The 17276-nt window shown below is 40.3% G+C and overlaps 1 protein-coding gene across 1 annotated transcript in view; it reads left to right on the top strand.

Moving 5' to 3' along the window:
* Positions 1–17276, top strand: part of ADCY8 (adenylate cyclase 8) — a 225441-nt gene that overhangs the window by 115014 nt on the left and 93151 nt on the right. Inside the window, exons 6-7 of the mRNA XM_081505325.1 lie at positions 3133–3291; positions 7739–8009. Of these exons, the coding sequence (XP_081361451.1) occupies positions 3133–3291; positions 7739–8009 (430 nt within the window). The remainder of the gene's footprint in view (positions 1–3132; positions 3292–7738; positions 8010–17276) is intronic.

Below are 17276 nucleotides of genomic sequence, written 5' to 3'. Positions count from 1 at the left end.
TATCAGAGAGAAATATACATCTTATAAAGACAGGCAGATTCTGGAGATGTATTTGCACCCTTGGTTGTGTTTTCTAAGTCATTTGTGACAAAGCCTTATACAAGGCTTGCCATACATTTTCCTTTTTAAAAAATATTTACTTATTTGGCTGCTCTGGGTCTTAGATGCAGCATGCAGGTCTTAGTTGTGGCATGTAGGATATAGTTTCCTGACCAGGGGCCAAACCCAGGCCCCCTGCATTGGGAGCATGGAGTTTTAGCCACTAGACCACCAGGGAAGTTCCCAACCTTACTTTTTTTCCTCTGATGTTTGTGAGTTATTCATACAAAATCATTATAAGGCAATAGGTTTTTTATATTTTTTAATAAATGGGTTCAAAATCTACCATAATTCTGTACTTGGAAAATTTTAAAATAGATTACCATACAGGAGCAAAATTTGCCACCCCAAAATGTGTCTGTTTGGCATGAAGATTATTTTAAGGCTGTTATTTTTGTTGTTTTTGGTTTTGGTTTTTTTTTTCTTACTGTGCTAGGTCTTCGTTGTCTTCGTTGCTAAACATAGATTTTCTCTAGTTGCATTGAGCAGGGTCTACACTTCATTGTGGTGCACAGGCTTCTCATTGCCGTGACTTCTCTTGTTGCAAAGCATAGAAGACTCTAGAGTGCAAGCTTGGTAGCTGTAGTACATGGGCTTAGTTGCTGTGTAGCATGTGGAATCATACCAAAGCAGGGATCGAACCCATGTCCCCTTCATTGGCTGGGGGATTCTTATCCACTGTACCACCAGGGAAGCCCTGGCAGCCTTTTGTTTTTAAGAAAATTTAAATTGGCCCCATTCCATTAAGAGACCTGGCCTCAGAGATACTATAAGGAATAGGAGCTAAACATGTTAAACTGAAGTCCTGTTTGATCAAACTTCTCTCTGTGTCCCACTGTCTTTGCAAATCCTGGCAAATATTTGTTTACCAAACATTTCTTTCCCATCTTCCTGTAAATTGCTTTCTTCCCCCTTTGAAGTCTCAAACTCCTCGCCCCTTCCCCTTCTCTCCTCATAGGAGCCTTCATTCCCTAACTTGTCTTGGGATGTCATTTTTCTTGGGAGATCCTGGGTATATGTAATTAAATTTGATTTTTTCCTGTTACTCTGTCTCACGTCAGTTTAATTTTTAGAGCAGTCTGAAGAAACTAGAAGGGGAAAGGAAAACTTTTTTCTCCCTGACATTATTAGTAAATACGTATCTTTGAGAGTTTTTTTGGCCCCGATACCCAGCTAGCAAGATCTTAGTTCCTTGATCAGGGATCAAACTTGGGCCCCGGTAGTGAAAGTCTACTAACCACTGAACCACCAAAGAACTCCCTCTCTGAGAATTTTGATAGTTGATATAACTTATGTTTGATAGTCAAGTTCCCAAAGAGAAGAAGACATTTCCGACATTTTCAAAATTCTCTCCTCAAAGCGTGAATTTCTTAGGAAAAGCAGTTACTTTCTCATTCCTTCATAAATCATCCTCTTCAGTTTGGATAAACAAATTAGGAAAGTTTGGTTTTTTTCCCCAAATATCCACTTTCATGTCAAATAAAAAGGGATAAATCATCTTTATTTTTATATTAATTTATTTTTTATTGAGGTATAGTTGATATACGATTTCATAGTAGTTTCAGGTATACAGCATAGTGATTCAGTATTTTTACAGATTATACTCCATTAGTTATTATAGGATAATGGCTATAATCCCACGTGCTGTACAATATATCCTTGTTGCTTATCTGTATGATCAGTGTTGATCATATAAGCTGTCGTAAAGATAGATCATCTTTATTTATTTATTTACTTACTTATTTTTGGCTGCACTAGGTCTTCATTGCTGGGCACGGGCTTTTTCTAGTTGCAGCGAGTGGGGACTACCCTTTCATGGCAGTGGGCAGCCTTCTCATTGTGATGAAGAGAAGCACTGGTGGCTTCTCTTGTTGTGGAGCACTGGCTCTAGGCGTGCGGGCTTCAGTTATTGTGCCTTGTGGGCCCTAGAACTCAGGCACAATAGCTGTGGCCCACAGCACGTGGAATCTTCCCAGACCAGAGATCGAACCCATGTCCCCTGCATTGGCAGGCGGATTCTTATCCACCGTACCCATCAGGGAAGTCCAAATTTAAATTTGACAACTCCTTTCAGCATTTTGAAGTAAAGTAACCACTGGATTTCTATATGGCAGTGAAGATTTTTCTAGCTCTTCTATTTTAAAGTATTATATTCTACAGTTTGAATTTCTTTCTAACTAAATGACATCGTTTAACTCTTAAACTGAAGTGGTTAGAAATACTCTGAAAATGAGGAAGGCTATACCCAGAGGCAGCCCTTGATGGAAGAAATCTTCTATTTTCAAGACTCCTCCCCCATGCTTACAAGCAGAGGACAGTCTGTCACAGACCCTATAAGGTCCCTAAGGTCAATCCATATATTGAATTTTGGTAAAGATGAAAACAAAAGCTATGGACGGAAGTTGTATGATTGTCTTTATACATCCCAACAGCTGACCGGGCTCAGCCTTGGCATGTGAGGAAGCTACTCGGGAGACCCACTGCTCTAAGGGGTTGAGAGGTCAGGAAAGAGTTTTAGACAAGGAGTGATAGAGTGACAGTCACTTTTGTCTTGTAGATAGCTTTGTGGACCATGAGCTGTAAGGGGACACCAGACTGAAGCTTAAGGGTGACCTGAACTAGAATGTTGGTATAAGGAGTGGAGAGAAGGAAATGGAATAAAAATTAAAATATTTAAGTTGGAAATGGAGTGTTGAATGAAGTGCAGAATCTGTCATCTATCCCAGGTTTGTGCAGTAGTGGGTTGAGAAAGATATCGATGTCATTCCCTGAGAAAGACGTTATATAGGATGACCAGGTTTGGGGAGAAAGGTGATAAAGACCCTTAGAAGTTCAGATTAAAAGCTAGGGGAGTTTGGAGAAGGAAAGGTATCTTTTCAGCTATCAGGAAATCCAAGAAGTCTTCATGGAAGAGGTGACACATGAATGAGCAAGAGTTAAATTTATGGAGTAAGCAAGACCCAAGCTGCCACCAGAGCCAAGATGTTCACTCTGGCCTTTGACATGTGTCTCTTCTTTCACTTATGTCATCAGGTATGTGCGATCCAGGACGAAGCATGATGTTGACATGCGGATTGGAATCCACTCAGGCTCGGTGTTGTGTGGCGTGTTGGGTCTTCGGAAGTGGCAGTTTGATGTCTGGTCTTGGGATGTGGACATTGCGAACAAACTTGAATCTGGAGGAATCCCCGGGTAAGCCAAAGCAAAGCCCTCTCCTTGCTTAACACTTACCATTGGCTCACTTTGTGACAGTGGGTTTCCCATGTGCAGAATTCAAAAGTATATGTCCAAGAAACAATTATTTTGGAGGACACAGAACTTTAAAGCATCATGCAAATATTGGCTCCAAAAGTTGTAGTGACATTTGTCATAGGCAGTGAGGACACTCAGGTGTTCTGGACTCAGTCCTGTAAAGCACTGGCTTTCAGATTTGACTTCACATTGGAAACAGCACAGGAGCATTTTAAAAATCCCGTGGTCTCCACCTCATAGCAGTCCATGTCAGGCAGAATCTGTGCAAAATCTCATCTAAGTTCTTAAAGCAATTCTCATGGGCAGCCAGGGTTAAGACTTACTGACCTTCTATATGACCTTAACCTTCCTTTGAAAACTCAGATATATCTCTGAACTTTCCATGATTTGACATTGTTTGGCTTTTCCAACTATTTTAATGTCTGTTACCCACACCCACCTTTTGTAGGAAAAAACTCAGCTTACTTGTCCTTTCAGTGAGAGAGATAGCCCCCCATTCTAAACCCGTGTCAAGTGTCTTTTATGGACTAGACAGTCTGCTAAATACCATGAATACATCATGTCATTTCATCTCTCCATATAGTAAATAGTAGCTTCCTTGTTTTAATGGGGACATTGAGGCTCAAAGGAATGAAATATGTCACATAAACACAGCTATGAAGAGCCTCCCTACCAATCACTATCTCCCATTTTTAATTTATCAGTCCCATTTGCCCAAGATTGTCCTTTATTATGAATCTCCAGTCCCTCATTGTGTGTGCAGTGCCTAGTATGATGCATAGAACATAGGAAGAAGGGAAGGAGGCATACAACACCATGGCATAATGGTTGATGGTCTGTTCCTCGGAGTCATGCAAAATCCATACATAATTTGTTAAACCACCAACAGCTGGGCCCCATCCTCAGAGTTTCTGATCAACATGTCTGGGATGGGAACAAAGAATGTGCCTCCCTAACAAACTCCTAGATGATGCTGATGCTGCTGGCCTTGGTACCATGCTCTGAGGACCACTGTTCTCAACATTTAGTTAAGTGAAGCAATGTATATAAAGTTCTTTGCTCAGGAAATAATGGTGGTTATGACTGTAGTAATGACTATGTGATGTAGCTGTGAGTCTTGGAAGGACTCTGAAAGTTAACGCTGTAATCCCCATCTGTCATCTCCCATTCATAGGACTTTGGTCCAGTTACTTACTCATTGCCTTTGAGCCAGTTTCACTGTCAGCAAAATGAGGAGGGGGAAACGCTTTATCACCTACAGTTGTTGGAAGGAATGGAAATTAGATGATTCCTGGAACAAAGCTTATAGACTACATTTGGGTACAAAATAACATTTTGCAAAATAAGTGTTGCTCACCTGTTAGAGCTTATTTACCATCATGACTATTATTATTATGTCATGGCATTTAAAATTATCAGAAACTGTCGGATTTACCTAATGTTCAATATATGAGAATATTGTCTGAGACCTGACTCATTTCCTTACAGGGAAATGTAATCACCAGACCTCAGCTGCAGATGTCTTACTCCAAAGCTCCAGATAGTAGCAAGGATTAAAATGAGCCCCTGAAATTCCATTTCTATCAAAGCATTTAAATATTGATTAGAATTTCAGCAGAAGGATCATAGTAAATGATGAGAAGGGTGTCTTTCACTATGCTGCTGCTGCTGTTGCTAAATCGCTTCAGTCGTATCCGACTCTGTGCGACCCCATAGATGGCAGCCCACCAGGCTCTGCCATCCCTGGGATTCTCCAGGCAAGAACACTGGAGTGGGTTGCCATTTCACTATGGGAAACATACTATTGATTTAGGATATGCAAATATTAGTCCCCCTTAGCACAGACCACAAAATGATAAAATGCAGAATCCAGAGACAATACCAAATGGGGTTGGTGTGTAACTTGATTACTTTTAAAGAAAATCAGCCATCAGACTTTATAAAACACTTCCAAGAGTTTCATTTTGCCGGTGAGAAAAAGACAGCTTTCAAGTACCCAGCTGTAAGACTGATCTGAGAAAGACTGGGACACCTTTTTATTTCATCGAAGGTGAAACAACTTTTTTATCCTCCTAGGTCAGCACTACTGAGCTAAGTTCCTATATATTAACAAAATTTATCATGAGAATATTTTGTAATTAGCATTTTTCTCTAGAAAGCTCAAAACAGCTTTCACATGCTTTTATTTTGAATATGGGTGTACCTCGGAGATACTGCAAACTGGATTCTAGACCACTACGATAAAGCAAATATTGCAATTAAACAAATCACACAAATTTTTTGATTTCCCAGCACATATAAGTTATGTTAACACTATACTGTAGTTTATTAAGGATGCAATAGCAGTATGTCTAAAAAGGTGCACATATCTCAATTAAAAAATACTTTATTGCTAGAAAGATGCTAACCACCACCCGAGCCTTCAGCAAATTGTAATCTTTTTGCAACAATAACATCAAAGATCACAGATCACCATAACAAATACAATAGTGGACAAGTTTGCAATGTTTCGAAAATTACCAAAACGTGATGCAGACATAAAGTGAGCAAAGGTTGTTGGAAAAATGGCTCTGATAGACTTGCTCAGTGCAAGGTTGCCACAGAACTTCAATTTGTATTTAGAAAGAAATGAAATAGCTGTGAAGTAAAATAAAGGGAAGCACAATAAACTAAGACCTGCTTGTATTTTACCTTACCTTTGACATCAGTGACTGTATACAAGAATATTTATTTGGAAAATGTGCAGAATGTACCCTAAATGATCAGAAATGCATTGTTGGCAGTTTCTTTACCTGTCTTTGCAGTGAATTATTTTCTCTGTAAGCCAGGAGGGTGACAGGGAGAAGCAGAGATAGTACTAAGTAAAATGCATTTGGAAAAGTCACTTTAAAAAAATTGTTTCCTTGGGTATATTGTTTCTAGAATCCAGAAGCCAAGAGAAGTCTTAAGTACCTACATTATTCATTCATTCATATATTCAAGAACACTGAAGTCAGCCGAGAGAAATGAATTTGTGCTGAATCAGGAACGTGGGGTGAGCATTCTAGGCAAGGAGAATGGCTTGCTCTGAGTTTAGCAGGCGTGAAATAGCACCTTGAATTTGAGGACACGCCAATTACTTGATTACCTGGAGAGAGTGTCAGCGAAGGAGCCTTGGAGTAGCAGGGTCCGCAGAACGGAAGCCTTATAGATCTTGTTCAGGACGTATACTGTCTCCCATAAGCCTTGAGTAGGCCTGGAATAAAAAACAGAAATAAAATAGTGCCATTCTAAAGAATACTTCAGGTGTTTTCTTTTGTAGCACGTGTAGTGTGCCACGAACAGTTTTGACTGTTTTACATGAATCAACTCTTAAAATACTCGTGATGACCCTAAGAAATGAACACTATTATTGTTCCCATTTTTATGGGTGAGAAAATAGACACCTAGAAAGGTTAAATAACTTGCCCAAAATCTTTCAGCTAGCAAGTGGTAGAGCTAGGGTTTCAATGCAAGCAAACTGGCCAAAGTGTCCATGCTTGTAAGCAACAAGCGAGTCAACCCAGACCACAGTGCAGCACAATAAGCAGTCAGATTCAGTTAGTGACAAGAATAGAAAAAATTTGTCCGGAAGGATTTACCATGTGACATTCCCAAGATTCACATCTGATCTTTAAGGCACTTGATGTCATCTGTTGTTTGGCTAAAAAAAGAAACTAGAATCTTGGACTTCGATGGCTGATAAGAGCCTGTTACCTTGTGAGTGAGCCTAGCCCGCACATATCCACAGCATTGTTCTCTTTTGCTTTTCACATACACATTACAGGGGAAATCCCATCTTAGAGTGGTTTTCCTAAAGGATCCCTCCCTGTAGCCCTGTGGACTTGTAAGACCTGCCTTTGTTCTTAAGAAGATTATAGATAAATTGAAGAAATAAGGCACAAATGTGTGAAAATTGAAATGACAGGAAAAGTATACATGTGCATGGTAATCTGACAATAATTGCTGTTGGGCTCAGCAACATTTATAGAACTTGTTTTTCCAAAATAATCAACACGACTGAAAAAATAATCACGTGTGTTTAAGAATTGCTGGGATCAGGCTGACAGTCATGAGGGGAAAAAGGAGGTTGCTTAAATGTGGCTCAATGGGGCTGCAATTTATCAGAGGCTACAGGGTCCCTTGGGCTGAAGTTGGTGATAGATCCTCTGCTCATTGATTTATGCTTATATTTCTGTTTTCTTTTATTCTTTTTGCTTTTTTTCAGAGGAACAGATGCAGTCCTTGAGGACATGTCCTCCCAGCACCCATGTACAGCCCTGATGTCGGGTTTGCACAAGAACCAAAAACAGAGATGGCCTTTGCAAGCCACGTCAGGTGTATGACAACCTATGCTTTGTCCACACAGGCGGATTCACATTTCCAAAGCCACGCTGGACTGCCTCAACGGTGACTATAATGTGGAAGAGGGTCACGGTAAAGAGAGGAACGAATTCTTGAGGAAGCATAATATAGAGACCTATTTAATCAAGCAGCCTGAGGAGAGTCTGCTGTCTTTGCCCGAAGACATCGTCAAGGAGTCTGTGAGCTCCTCAGACAGGAGAAACAGCGGAGCGACGTTCACAGAGGGGTCTTGGAGCCCTGAACTGCCCTTCGATAACATAGTGGGGAAACAGAACGTAAGTCCTGGCTTCCTTCTTCTGGTTTGCTGTGAATGCATGTGCACCTCCAACCCGGATGCCTCAGAGAAAACCGATTCCTCTTTAACCTTTTCTCCGTTGAGCATCTTAATCGTAAATGATCAAACATGTATCCTCAGGATGGAATTAACTTATGCAGTCAATTTCAGGAAATGCCAGGAATACCAGAGGGTTCTCAACACTCACTTCTTTTTTTTTTTTTGACCTAGTTAAAAATAAATGTCATGTGAAGCTGAATTATCAGTTTACCAAAATTAATTCCTCATGTTAGAGAAGATAAACCTCATGTTATGAAACTAGCAACAGAAGAGGAAGGTCAAATCCATGAGAATGTCTCTTTTTTGAGTTAGTTGGCTGGCTCAGAGAACTGAGGTACCCTCTGAAATGTAGAATCAGGAGGTCACTGTTGATTGAGAAATATAATAGCTGCAAGTGAGGTAAAGGTGAGGTCATTCAAGAGTAGCCATCAATATGATGCTATTCTTATGTAATGTGGATTTACATCTTCTATGAGAGATAGGATGGGTATCCGTGGTGGCTCAGATGGTAAAGAATCCACCTGCAATGCAGGAGATACAGGTTTGATCCCTGGTTCAGGAAGATCCCCTGGAGGAGGGCATGGCAATCTGCTCTAGTATTCTTGTCTGGAGAATCCCATGGACAGAGGAACCTGGTGGGCTATAGTCCATAGGGTCACAGAGAGTCAGACATGACTGAAGTGACTGAGCAGTGCATGCATGAGACATAGGGCAATACAGTCAGTACATAAAGTGTAAATGATCAAACAATCAAATCATTTTTTTACGTATATCTTCAAATACTAGAATCTCACTAGACCCAGTGAGATGCTGTTACTCTGAGAGGCACCAGAGAACTGAGGTCGATCAAAGGAGAACTGAAGTGGCTTCAGGGATGCTCCACTGCCCAGAGTGCTTGTTCAGAGCACGGGCAAAATCACCTGCTCTGACGTGGGTTTTCCCTTTCGTTATTGAGGCCAGGCACACATAGTTGAACTCATGTAAGTTATGTGAATTCATCGCACTTTTTTAAAGAAACTTAACCAAAAAAGCCCATATATAACACCTGTAAACAGCTTCTGACATGCTCCCGAGCCAAGGAAAAGCTGAAACTGCTATGAAGTAAACAGACCAAATTGATAGTATCTGGAGCTTTGTGAAGACATATAGAAGTTAATTGTTTTAATCCACAGAACTGAACATTTCTCATTGATTTGTCATTAAGAAAAACTTGTCTTCTTAAAGGCATGTGAAATAGAAAAGGTTAAAATGCTGAAAGTCTTGCCTCTTTTTTCTGCATTTGAAAGATTGACAGGGTGCTCTGAGGCCAGGGTAACCTCCGTTTCCTTCCAGCTCTGTGTGAAGGAGCTGTAGATCAATGCATGGAACCCATTCCACTGGGCAAAGATGCAGGTTGAACCGTGTCTGCATGCATTGCAAGAGTCGACCCTTAGGTCTTCACTGTCCTTTTGTGAATATTTCCTTTCCCCCCAAATTATTATGCCCACACAAGTCATCACTGATTTCAATACCTACCTCTTTCCATCCCTGAATTGGTGCGCATGGTACAATTTGCTATGATAGAAAATTACAGTCTTAAATACTTCCTGGAGTTGGTGCATGCCCTGCTGAAAGTACCATCTGTTTCCTCTGTCTGTTGTTAACTTGAGCCTGAATGCTGGTTATTTTTGAAAAGATGCACACCTCACCCTGAGCACCTCAGTAACTGTGCATAAAGTTGTCTCTCTGCATTTTTGTTTTTCCTTTTATTTTTGGTCTTTTCTTTTGAAAAACTCCATCCATTTAAGCTGATTGTGGAAATGGGGATAATTTCTGTTAAAAATTGTTCTAGTCTCAGTGTGCCTATCCTTGCTACTAAGAATTGAGAACCCAGAAGAGAGGTAGAAATACTTGGTTTTAATTGATGATTGACTGATCTGGTAGAATTATATAGGCATACTAGATATGTTTCTCTGCTAATTTCCTAATGATCTTAACTGGTATCATAAAGATGTCATTATTAGTCAAAGATTATTATTTTTGGTGTTTAACCATACCATATATTTCTTAAGATGCCCGAGTTTTGCCTGTATTTACCATCTTCAGGATGAGTAATCTCAGTTTGTTTTGATGTCTTAAGACTTAACAGCCAATGATATGCTGATAACCAAGTGGTACTAATAACATTTTGGAAACGATTAAGTCAATTAAAATAGTCACAGGCACTCAGAGTTTGCACTTGTGCTTAGCTCTGGAAGTCAGTGAGCCATATGTGCAGTGAGGGATATAGAGTGTGCCTGGAAGAGATCAAGACTGGTCTGGCTAAGCCTGTGCTCTGCCAAATCACCTGGTCAGTACTATAGAAAGCCCAGACCATCTAAGTGTTAGCTTAACACAGACAAAACATACTCATGCTTTGTTGGGGGTTTTCTAGCTAAATTGGCCAGATGTTTTAGCTTCTATTGATTCATAAAGTATGCTTTGCAATATTTTTAATGACAGCGGTACGCCATGCTGTAATCGGTGCTATATAGATAGCAGATGTTTGGATAGTTACATTTTCATGTATTCGTTCATTCAATAAAGATTAATAGAGCATCTGTTTCATGCCAACTACTGCTAGAATAATAGAGAAGGAGGGACAGAGGAAAGAAACACTTTAGAGATGAAGTTAGCCAGTAGTTTATATGCCTCAGGAAGACAGGGATTGTGTCTGTTTCCCTTATCAGTATTGAGTCCACAGTCAGAACAATACCTGGCAAATAACAAGGCTTGTTTACAGTTTGCTGATTGAATGAATTAAACGCTAAATAAGGGTAGAAAAGGAGAAGACCCAATCAAGTTTAACTTCCTGGTTTTTGCTTGGATCTGACGGGATGGATGGTAGACCTGCCCACCGAAATAAGTAATACTGGAATGGAAGGAAACAATAAAAGCCTGGGAGAGGTCCAAGGAGAGATTATCCAAAAAGCTGTTGAACACACACTTCTGGAGTTTAGGCATAAAAGGACTACACAAGGGATGTGAGTCTGGTAACATTTGAGGATAGATGAAACCACGAGAGTGAAAGAGATCATGCTAAGGAATATGCAAAACAAAACAGTAAGAAAGTATAAGACAGACATGCAGGAACACCAGGTGGAGGTAAAGGAGAGTCAGGATCCCATGACAGAGACAGATAGGAAGCAAAGTGATCAGAGGAGATTAGGCGATGAGGTATCATGGAAGCCTACAGAGCAGAGCATTTTGAGAAGGACGAGGTGATCAACAGTGTCCAATGTAGCCAAAAGGCCCAGTTAAAGGACAACTGAAAATTGCCAATTTGAACTGAATTGGAAAACAACATTGGCAAGAGGCAGATTTGATGCAGTGGTGAATCAGAAGCCAGATTGTCCAAGTTGATATGAGAGAGCTCTGGATTTCCAAGACCCCCAACTCCACCCTAGTCCCCTCTCCACTACCCATTTCAGGAGCCTGTCAGTAGTTTGAAGGAGCAAGGGAAGTCACTTAGAATTATTTCTGGCTCCTATGTGAGTCTTCAGTCCCAATCTATACCTGAAGATAATCTCTTGGTTTAGATGTTGTGCATCTTCCCGGCCCCTATATCTGTGCCCCATTGGGCTAAAATTGTTGTTTCAGCCCGCTCTTAGACACCCTTATGCTTTTCATCCTTTTCTCTTGACATGGGCAGACGTTTTGCCCACTGATTTGGTGTCCTGGCTCCCTGAACCCTGGCTCAGATACCTGTGAGGTTTGCTATGCTCTGAGCCTCTGAGTAGAATGAAATTAAGAAAACCAGAAGGCAAGAAACGTGTGATCATACATGGACTATTAAAATGTAAGATTACAAAAGTAGAAGTAGATAACTGAAGTACCAAAAGTGTGAACATTTTGACCTCAAGGAGGATGTCCAAGAAATTTCAAGGCTAGGCTGTTGAGTGGATCATCAATGTGGTCATTGACTCTCTCAGAACAGAGACAAAATTTGAGATGAAAATGAAGATGTAAGAAAAGGGTCCTTATCCTGAAGATTGTATTTTCCCCTACTGGTTGCATGCTATAACTAAAATCTGTTTGTAAGCTTGAGCTCTGGTTCATTCAATTGCTTAACAGTCTTAGTCTTTGAGATGCTGAGGATCCCGTAAGGAGAAGACAGACTTGACCCCCATCTTTCATGAGCTTACATTTTAAGGGAGTAGAGAATGCAGACAATTAATCAAAACACAAAAGTATTGAGAAGTAAATATAGATGGATATATGACTAAGAATCAGATTCAATTACTACAGACTTACTACATCAAGAGACCTCTGAAAATTTTACATGAGTGTTGAAAGAACCCTGCATTTGAATGACTTAGAAAGGAACATTATAGATAGAAGGAACAGCCTGTGCAAAGACCCTGGGGTGGGAAAAAAGTTTGGTGTGATAGAAGAGCAAAAAGGCCCAAGTGACTAGAGCATAGTGAGTGGGGAAGGAAGGAATACAAGATGAAGTTAAAGAAGACAGAGGTTGAGCTTGAAAACCTGGTTGACTTTGGATCTTATTCTAGGGAAGTGATAGAACTATTTTAAGCTGGCCAGTAACATGATTTGATTTAGATGTTTAAGAGATCATTCTAGCTGCCTGTGGAGAATGGATTGTAGGGAGCAAGAATGGATTCATTAGACAAATAGCATTTTTACTTATGATTTACAAGAGGATATCAAATGTTGAAGCTTTTATGTCGCTATAAAGTACATTTTGTGAGGGTATGAATCATCTTAATTTGATTTTTTGTGTGTGTGTTTTATTGGAGTATAGTGGCTTTACACTACTATATCAGTGTCAGTTTCTGCTGTACAGCAAAGTGCATCAGCCATACATATACTTAACTTGATTTTTATGACAGGTGATATGCCAAGAGAGGTGGAGCTATTCTTTTAGAAGCAAACTGCTCCCTTTTAAAGCCTGGGTTCTATCCCCCATTTATTGAGAAATCATCACCATTGTCCCATCCCTTCTTTTCACATTGATCATGACATCAGAACCTAGGCATTTTTCCATTATTCCTCTAGACCTTTTAAAAGAATCACCGGCGGGGAAAGTACAGATTTGGTACTTCTGTTGTATATATTAGTTGTTTCTGTACAGTAGACTGACTTCGGTCGTTATTCATGAATTTCATATGTGTACTGTGAAGATTGAAAACACAAATGAAATTATTTTAGATCTGCTTCCAAACCACCATCATAAAGCAAATATCACAATAAAACAGGTCACACCAATGTTTTGGTTTCCCAGTGCATACAGGTCATATTAACAGCATACAGTAATCTATTAAACGTGTGATAACATTGTGTCTTGAAAACATGTACATACCTTAATTAAAAAACACGTTTTTGCTAAAAAAAATAACTACCACTTGAGCTTTCAGTGAATCATGATAGTAACAGCACAGATCACTGATCACAGATCACAGCAGATATGATGTGGTAGTCTGAAATATTGTAAGAATTACCCAAATGTGACACAAAGACACCAAGTGAGCAAATACGGTTTTAAAAAATGGCACTGATAGACTTGCCTGAGGCAGGGTTCCACAAAGCTTCAATTTGTAAAAACCACAGTATCTGCAAAGTGCAATAAAATGAAGTGCACTAAAATAAGGTATGCCTGTGTTCCACACAACAAGACAGAAATTAAATGCATTTCCTTACCAGGAACAGAGATAAACATCCATGACGTCACTGACACTAATAGCAGTAGAGAGCCTGGGGCCAGGTACCATGTTGGGAGTACTGTTCAAAGTCTTTGCTTTTCATTCTCACATCAATCTTACTGGGTCAGTGTGACGTGCCTGCTTTACAAGTGACAAAATTGTGATTTCAGAGATAAGTTCATTCCCTGAAGGGCATATAGCTAGTGAACAACAGAGCTGAAATCAGAACCCGGTCGTGTCTGATTCTAAAACCTTCATGCTTTAAATCAGGCTGCATCGCCTCCTCTCTGTGTCCTAAAGATATATACCAGGTTTCTGCAGTCTACCTTGTTTCCTGCTCAGTCGATCTTAAAAGGTTGTGTGTGTGTGCACGTGTGTGTGTATTCACCCTCTGAAGATGACTCACTTTCTCAGCAGGCATATGTAGAAATTTTCTGTGAAAACTCCAGAAAAGGACCAGCTTTTCCTCCAGGTGGTGTTAGCATGCCCCTAACATCTCACTCCCTGAAAGTCCTGATGCGATCATTGTTGGCATGGAAAGGGTTAAGCAGGATGCATTATTTATGCAGTAATAAAACAAAAAATGAACCATTTGATTTAGTTGCACTTAGCCTAGAGAACCTTGACTCCAGAAATGTGTAGGGAGTGAGGCTAGCCATGGTTGAAAGCAGGATATAAGAGCATATTTATGTTATTATGTTTTTATCAGTCCCAGCTGGGACTTCTCTTAGATCCTGTTTTCTGTAGCCATTGAAAGAAAAAAACTCTCATCTGATTGCCTTACTGATCAAAGCCATGTGGACCTGATGCTGAGGGCCTGTTTTCTCATAGTAAGCTGGTTAACACTGTGAGTCTCCTAATCTTGGGGCAAATTTCTGCAGGACCTCAAATTTGCCCCTATGATAGTGGGAAGGGCTGGAACAGAAACTCAAGAGAATGGAGTCCTGGCCCTGATTCTCCACATACTATTGCAAGGCCTTGGGCCACCACGTCTCCCTTTCCAGGCTTTAGGGTTTTCATCTGTGCAAAGGCAGAACTGGACTAGGTGTTCCCATGACTTTCTCTCAGCTCCAACATTGCCCCTTCAGTTTGTCAGCCTCAGACACATGTTGGAAGTCTGTGGCTATACTGGTGAGTTACCTACACTTCAGAATATTGCCACCCAAAGCCCAGAGAACAAATAATTCACTAGGAATTATTTGTAATAATGGGAAGTAATGGGAATACCTCTTCTTTACAGTTTTCCTAGTATAACAGTTTAGCATTACTGTCATCTAATGAACTGTCTTAAAATGTTAATACCAAATCAGAAACAAGAGTTAAAGCAAAAAAAAAAAATTATTGATATGAATTTCATCTAACTAGGGGATAAAGTCTGCCCTTTCTCTCAGCGTTCTGGAATTGCATTTTGATTGAACGGAGTAGGGTGGGAACGAAACATCATTATAAACATCATCACACTTTGCTATCTTTCAGGCAAAATGATCATTCAGGCAAAATAATCAACATGACCATTGTATTCTCCTGTCAAGAAATACTGATCACTAGGATTCGATTTCTTTCCTTCTGTTTCTCTCTAAAGGCGAGATGCAAACTAAATGGCAGGCCCCTTCTTTTTGCATATGAAAGGCCAGAAGACAAAGAACACTCTTAATTCAAATTCATTTTACTTTAGCATTTGACTTGGGCAAATCAGTCCCCCCAAGAGTCCATTTGTTTCCTCATTCGTGCAGCCACTGATTATTCAACTACTTAATGAACTACAATTTGCCAAGCACTGTACTGGGTGCTGAGGACAGGAAGATGCTGAAAGAGGTCCAAGCTGTCTGGGAGCTCACAATCCAGTGGTATTACTAGCAGGTCATCAGGCTCAGTGGACATTGTTCTCATTCTAGCAGAACTGCATAGTGATCCCAGATAGTCAGCGAAGACCTTCCCAAGGAGGGGAGGTTAAGTTGAAATCTACAGACAAGCAGGAGTGAGGCAAAGGATGAAGGAACAAGACCCCAGGAGGAGAGAAAAAGCAGGACGGCTCCTCAGGACCAAAGCACATGCTTCTTCTTCCCCTCTGAGAACTCGGACCTGAAGTTTCTACCCCTAAAAATGCCCGAAATACTGGGCAGTGGTCTTGGAGTGGAAGCTGTGTTTTCCGAGTCGGCTGCTTTTACAAGCTGCTGAGAATCTAATTGTCTGTGTCCAGTCTTGGTATAGAGGAAGCCACAGGCAAGTTTCCCTCCATAGGTAATTTCTTTTGAACTACTTTTAACATCAGATTAAGCTCTGATGTTCATTGGATGGGACATTTGCAGGCTTTGGGGATAGACACCATGATGGGTTCTGGACATTTCCCTGAAGTCCATCTAGACTCTTCCGGCAACGTGGCTTTTACTGACAAGAAAACTCCCCAGGCTACTCTTAGTCCCGACTCTGAAGATAGCAGCTGAATTCAGCCAGGAATAAGAGGGATCTGGTTTTTCACTCTCTTCAGAAAGGCAAATGGATTTGAAGCCATCCAGAGAACGTTGAGTGGATTAAGTAGGCAATTTGATCCATTAACTTTGACGAAATATCCCTGCTTTCTCTGAAGTTCCAGAGATAGACTTAGGTGGAAAAGATAAAGGGAGAGATGAGTTTGTGTCTCATATGGAATTGCAGCTCTGGAAAGGAGCATATAAGTTGGCACAAGACATAGCCTGTGGCTCCCCCATGGCCAATAGCTGGCTGAAACTTTGCTAAACTCATTGGAGTCTTCTTTCACCAGGGATTGACTAGTTGTTTCAGGAGCCCTAAACATCTGAGGAACTGGACCCAATGAACACAGTGGTGGTTTACTTTTATTTATTTTTATTTTTGATCATGCCAAGAGGCATGTGGAATCTAATTTCCCCGACCAAGAATGTTCACCAACAGGCAGCCAGGGAAGTCCCAATATTATTTTAAATATGTGAAGATAATTGTATGATATTTTAAATGTGTGAAGGTAGGTAGGAAGAGAAAGAGCAAAAATCTGGTGTTTTGTTCTTTACTTATTTCCTCAATTTGAAAAAATAGAAGTGGATTTAAGTTTTATTAATCTTGGTGCCAGTTTTGCTGGTCTGAGATGTGTCATTGTAAAAGTTCTTCACTGAGTTATGTCAAGATTTTCCCATCTTTTCTCCATGAATACCTTTCATTGTTCTGACCCAGTGCAATTTATATATATCAAAGTTTTTCTTCCCAAAGAAAATTGCATTTGATGTGAATGAATTTGCATTCCCTCTTTTTTTAAAGTGAGTTGGCACATGTGTCATGACCCACCATTGCTACTGCTCTGCACAAGGAAACAAATGGTACCATAATAAGATGATTCAGCTCCAGCCCAGAGCACAGACACTGGATATTTCTGTTGGCCTGGCCAGCTTCATCTTGACTATTTGTATATGTACTTATTTTCACTTCACCTGGGGTCTGCAAGGAGTTATAGTCCTAATTCCTTGGGTATTGATGGAATTTTTTGAAAGACTGTCACGTCTCAAGGATCTTCAGACTAC

This window comes from Giraffa tippelskirchi, chromosome 6 (assembly GCF_054371585.1).
Source record: "Giraffa tippelskirchi isolate mGirTip1 chromosome 6, T2T-mGirTip1v1.2.pri, whole genome shotgun sequence".
In the NCBI taxonomy this organism is placed as follows: Eukaryota; Metazoa; Chordata; class Mammalia; order Artiodactyla; family Giraffidae; genus Giraffa; species Giraffa tippelskirchi.
Note: the sequence above shows the minus strand (reverse complement) of the source record. Positions and strands in the feature narration are given on the sequence as shown.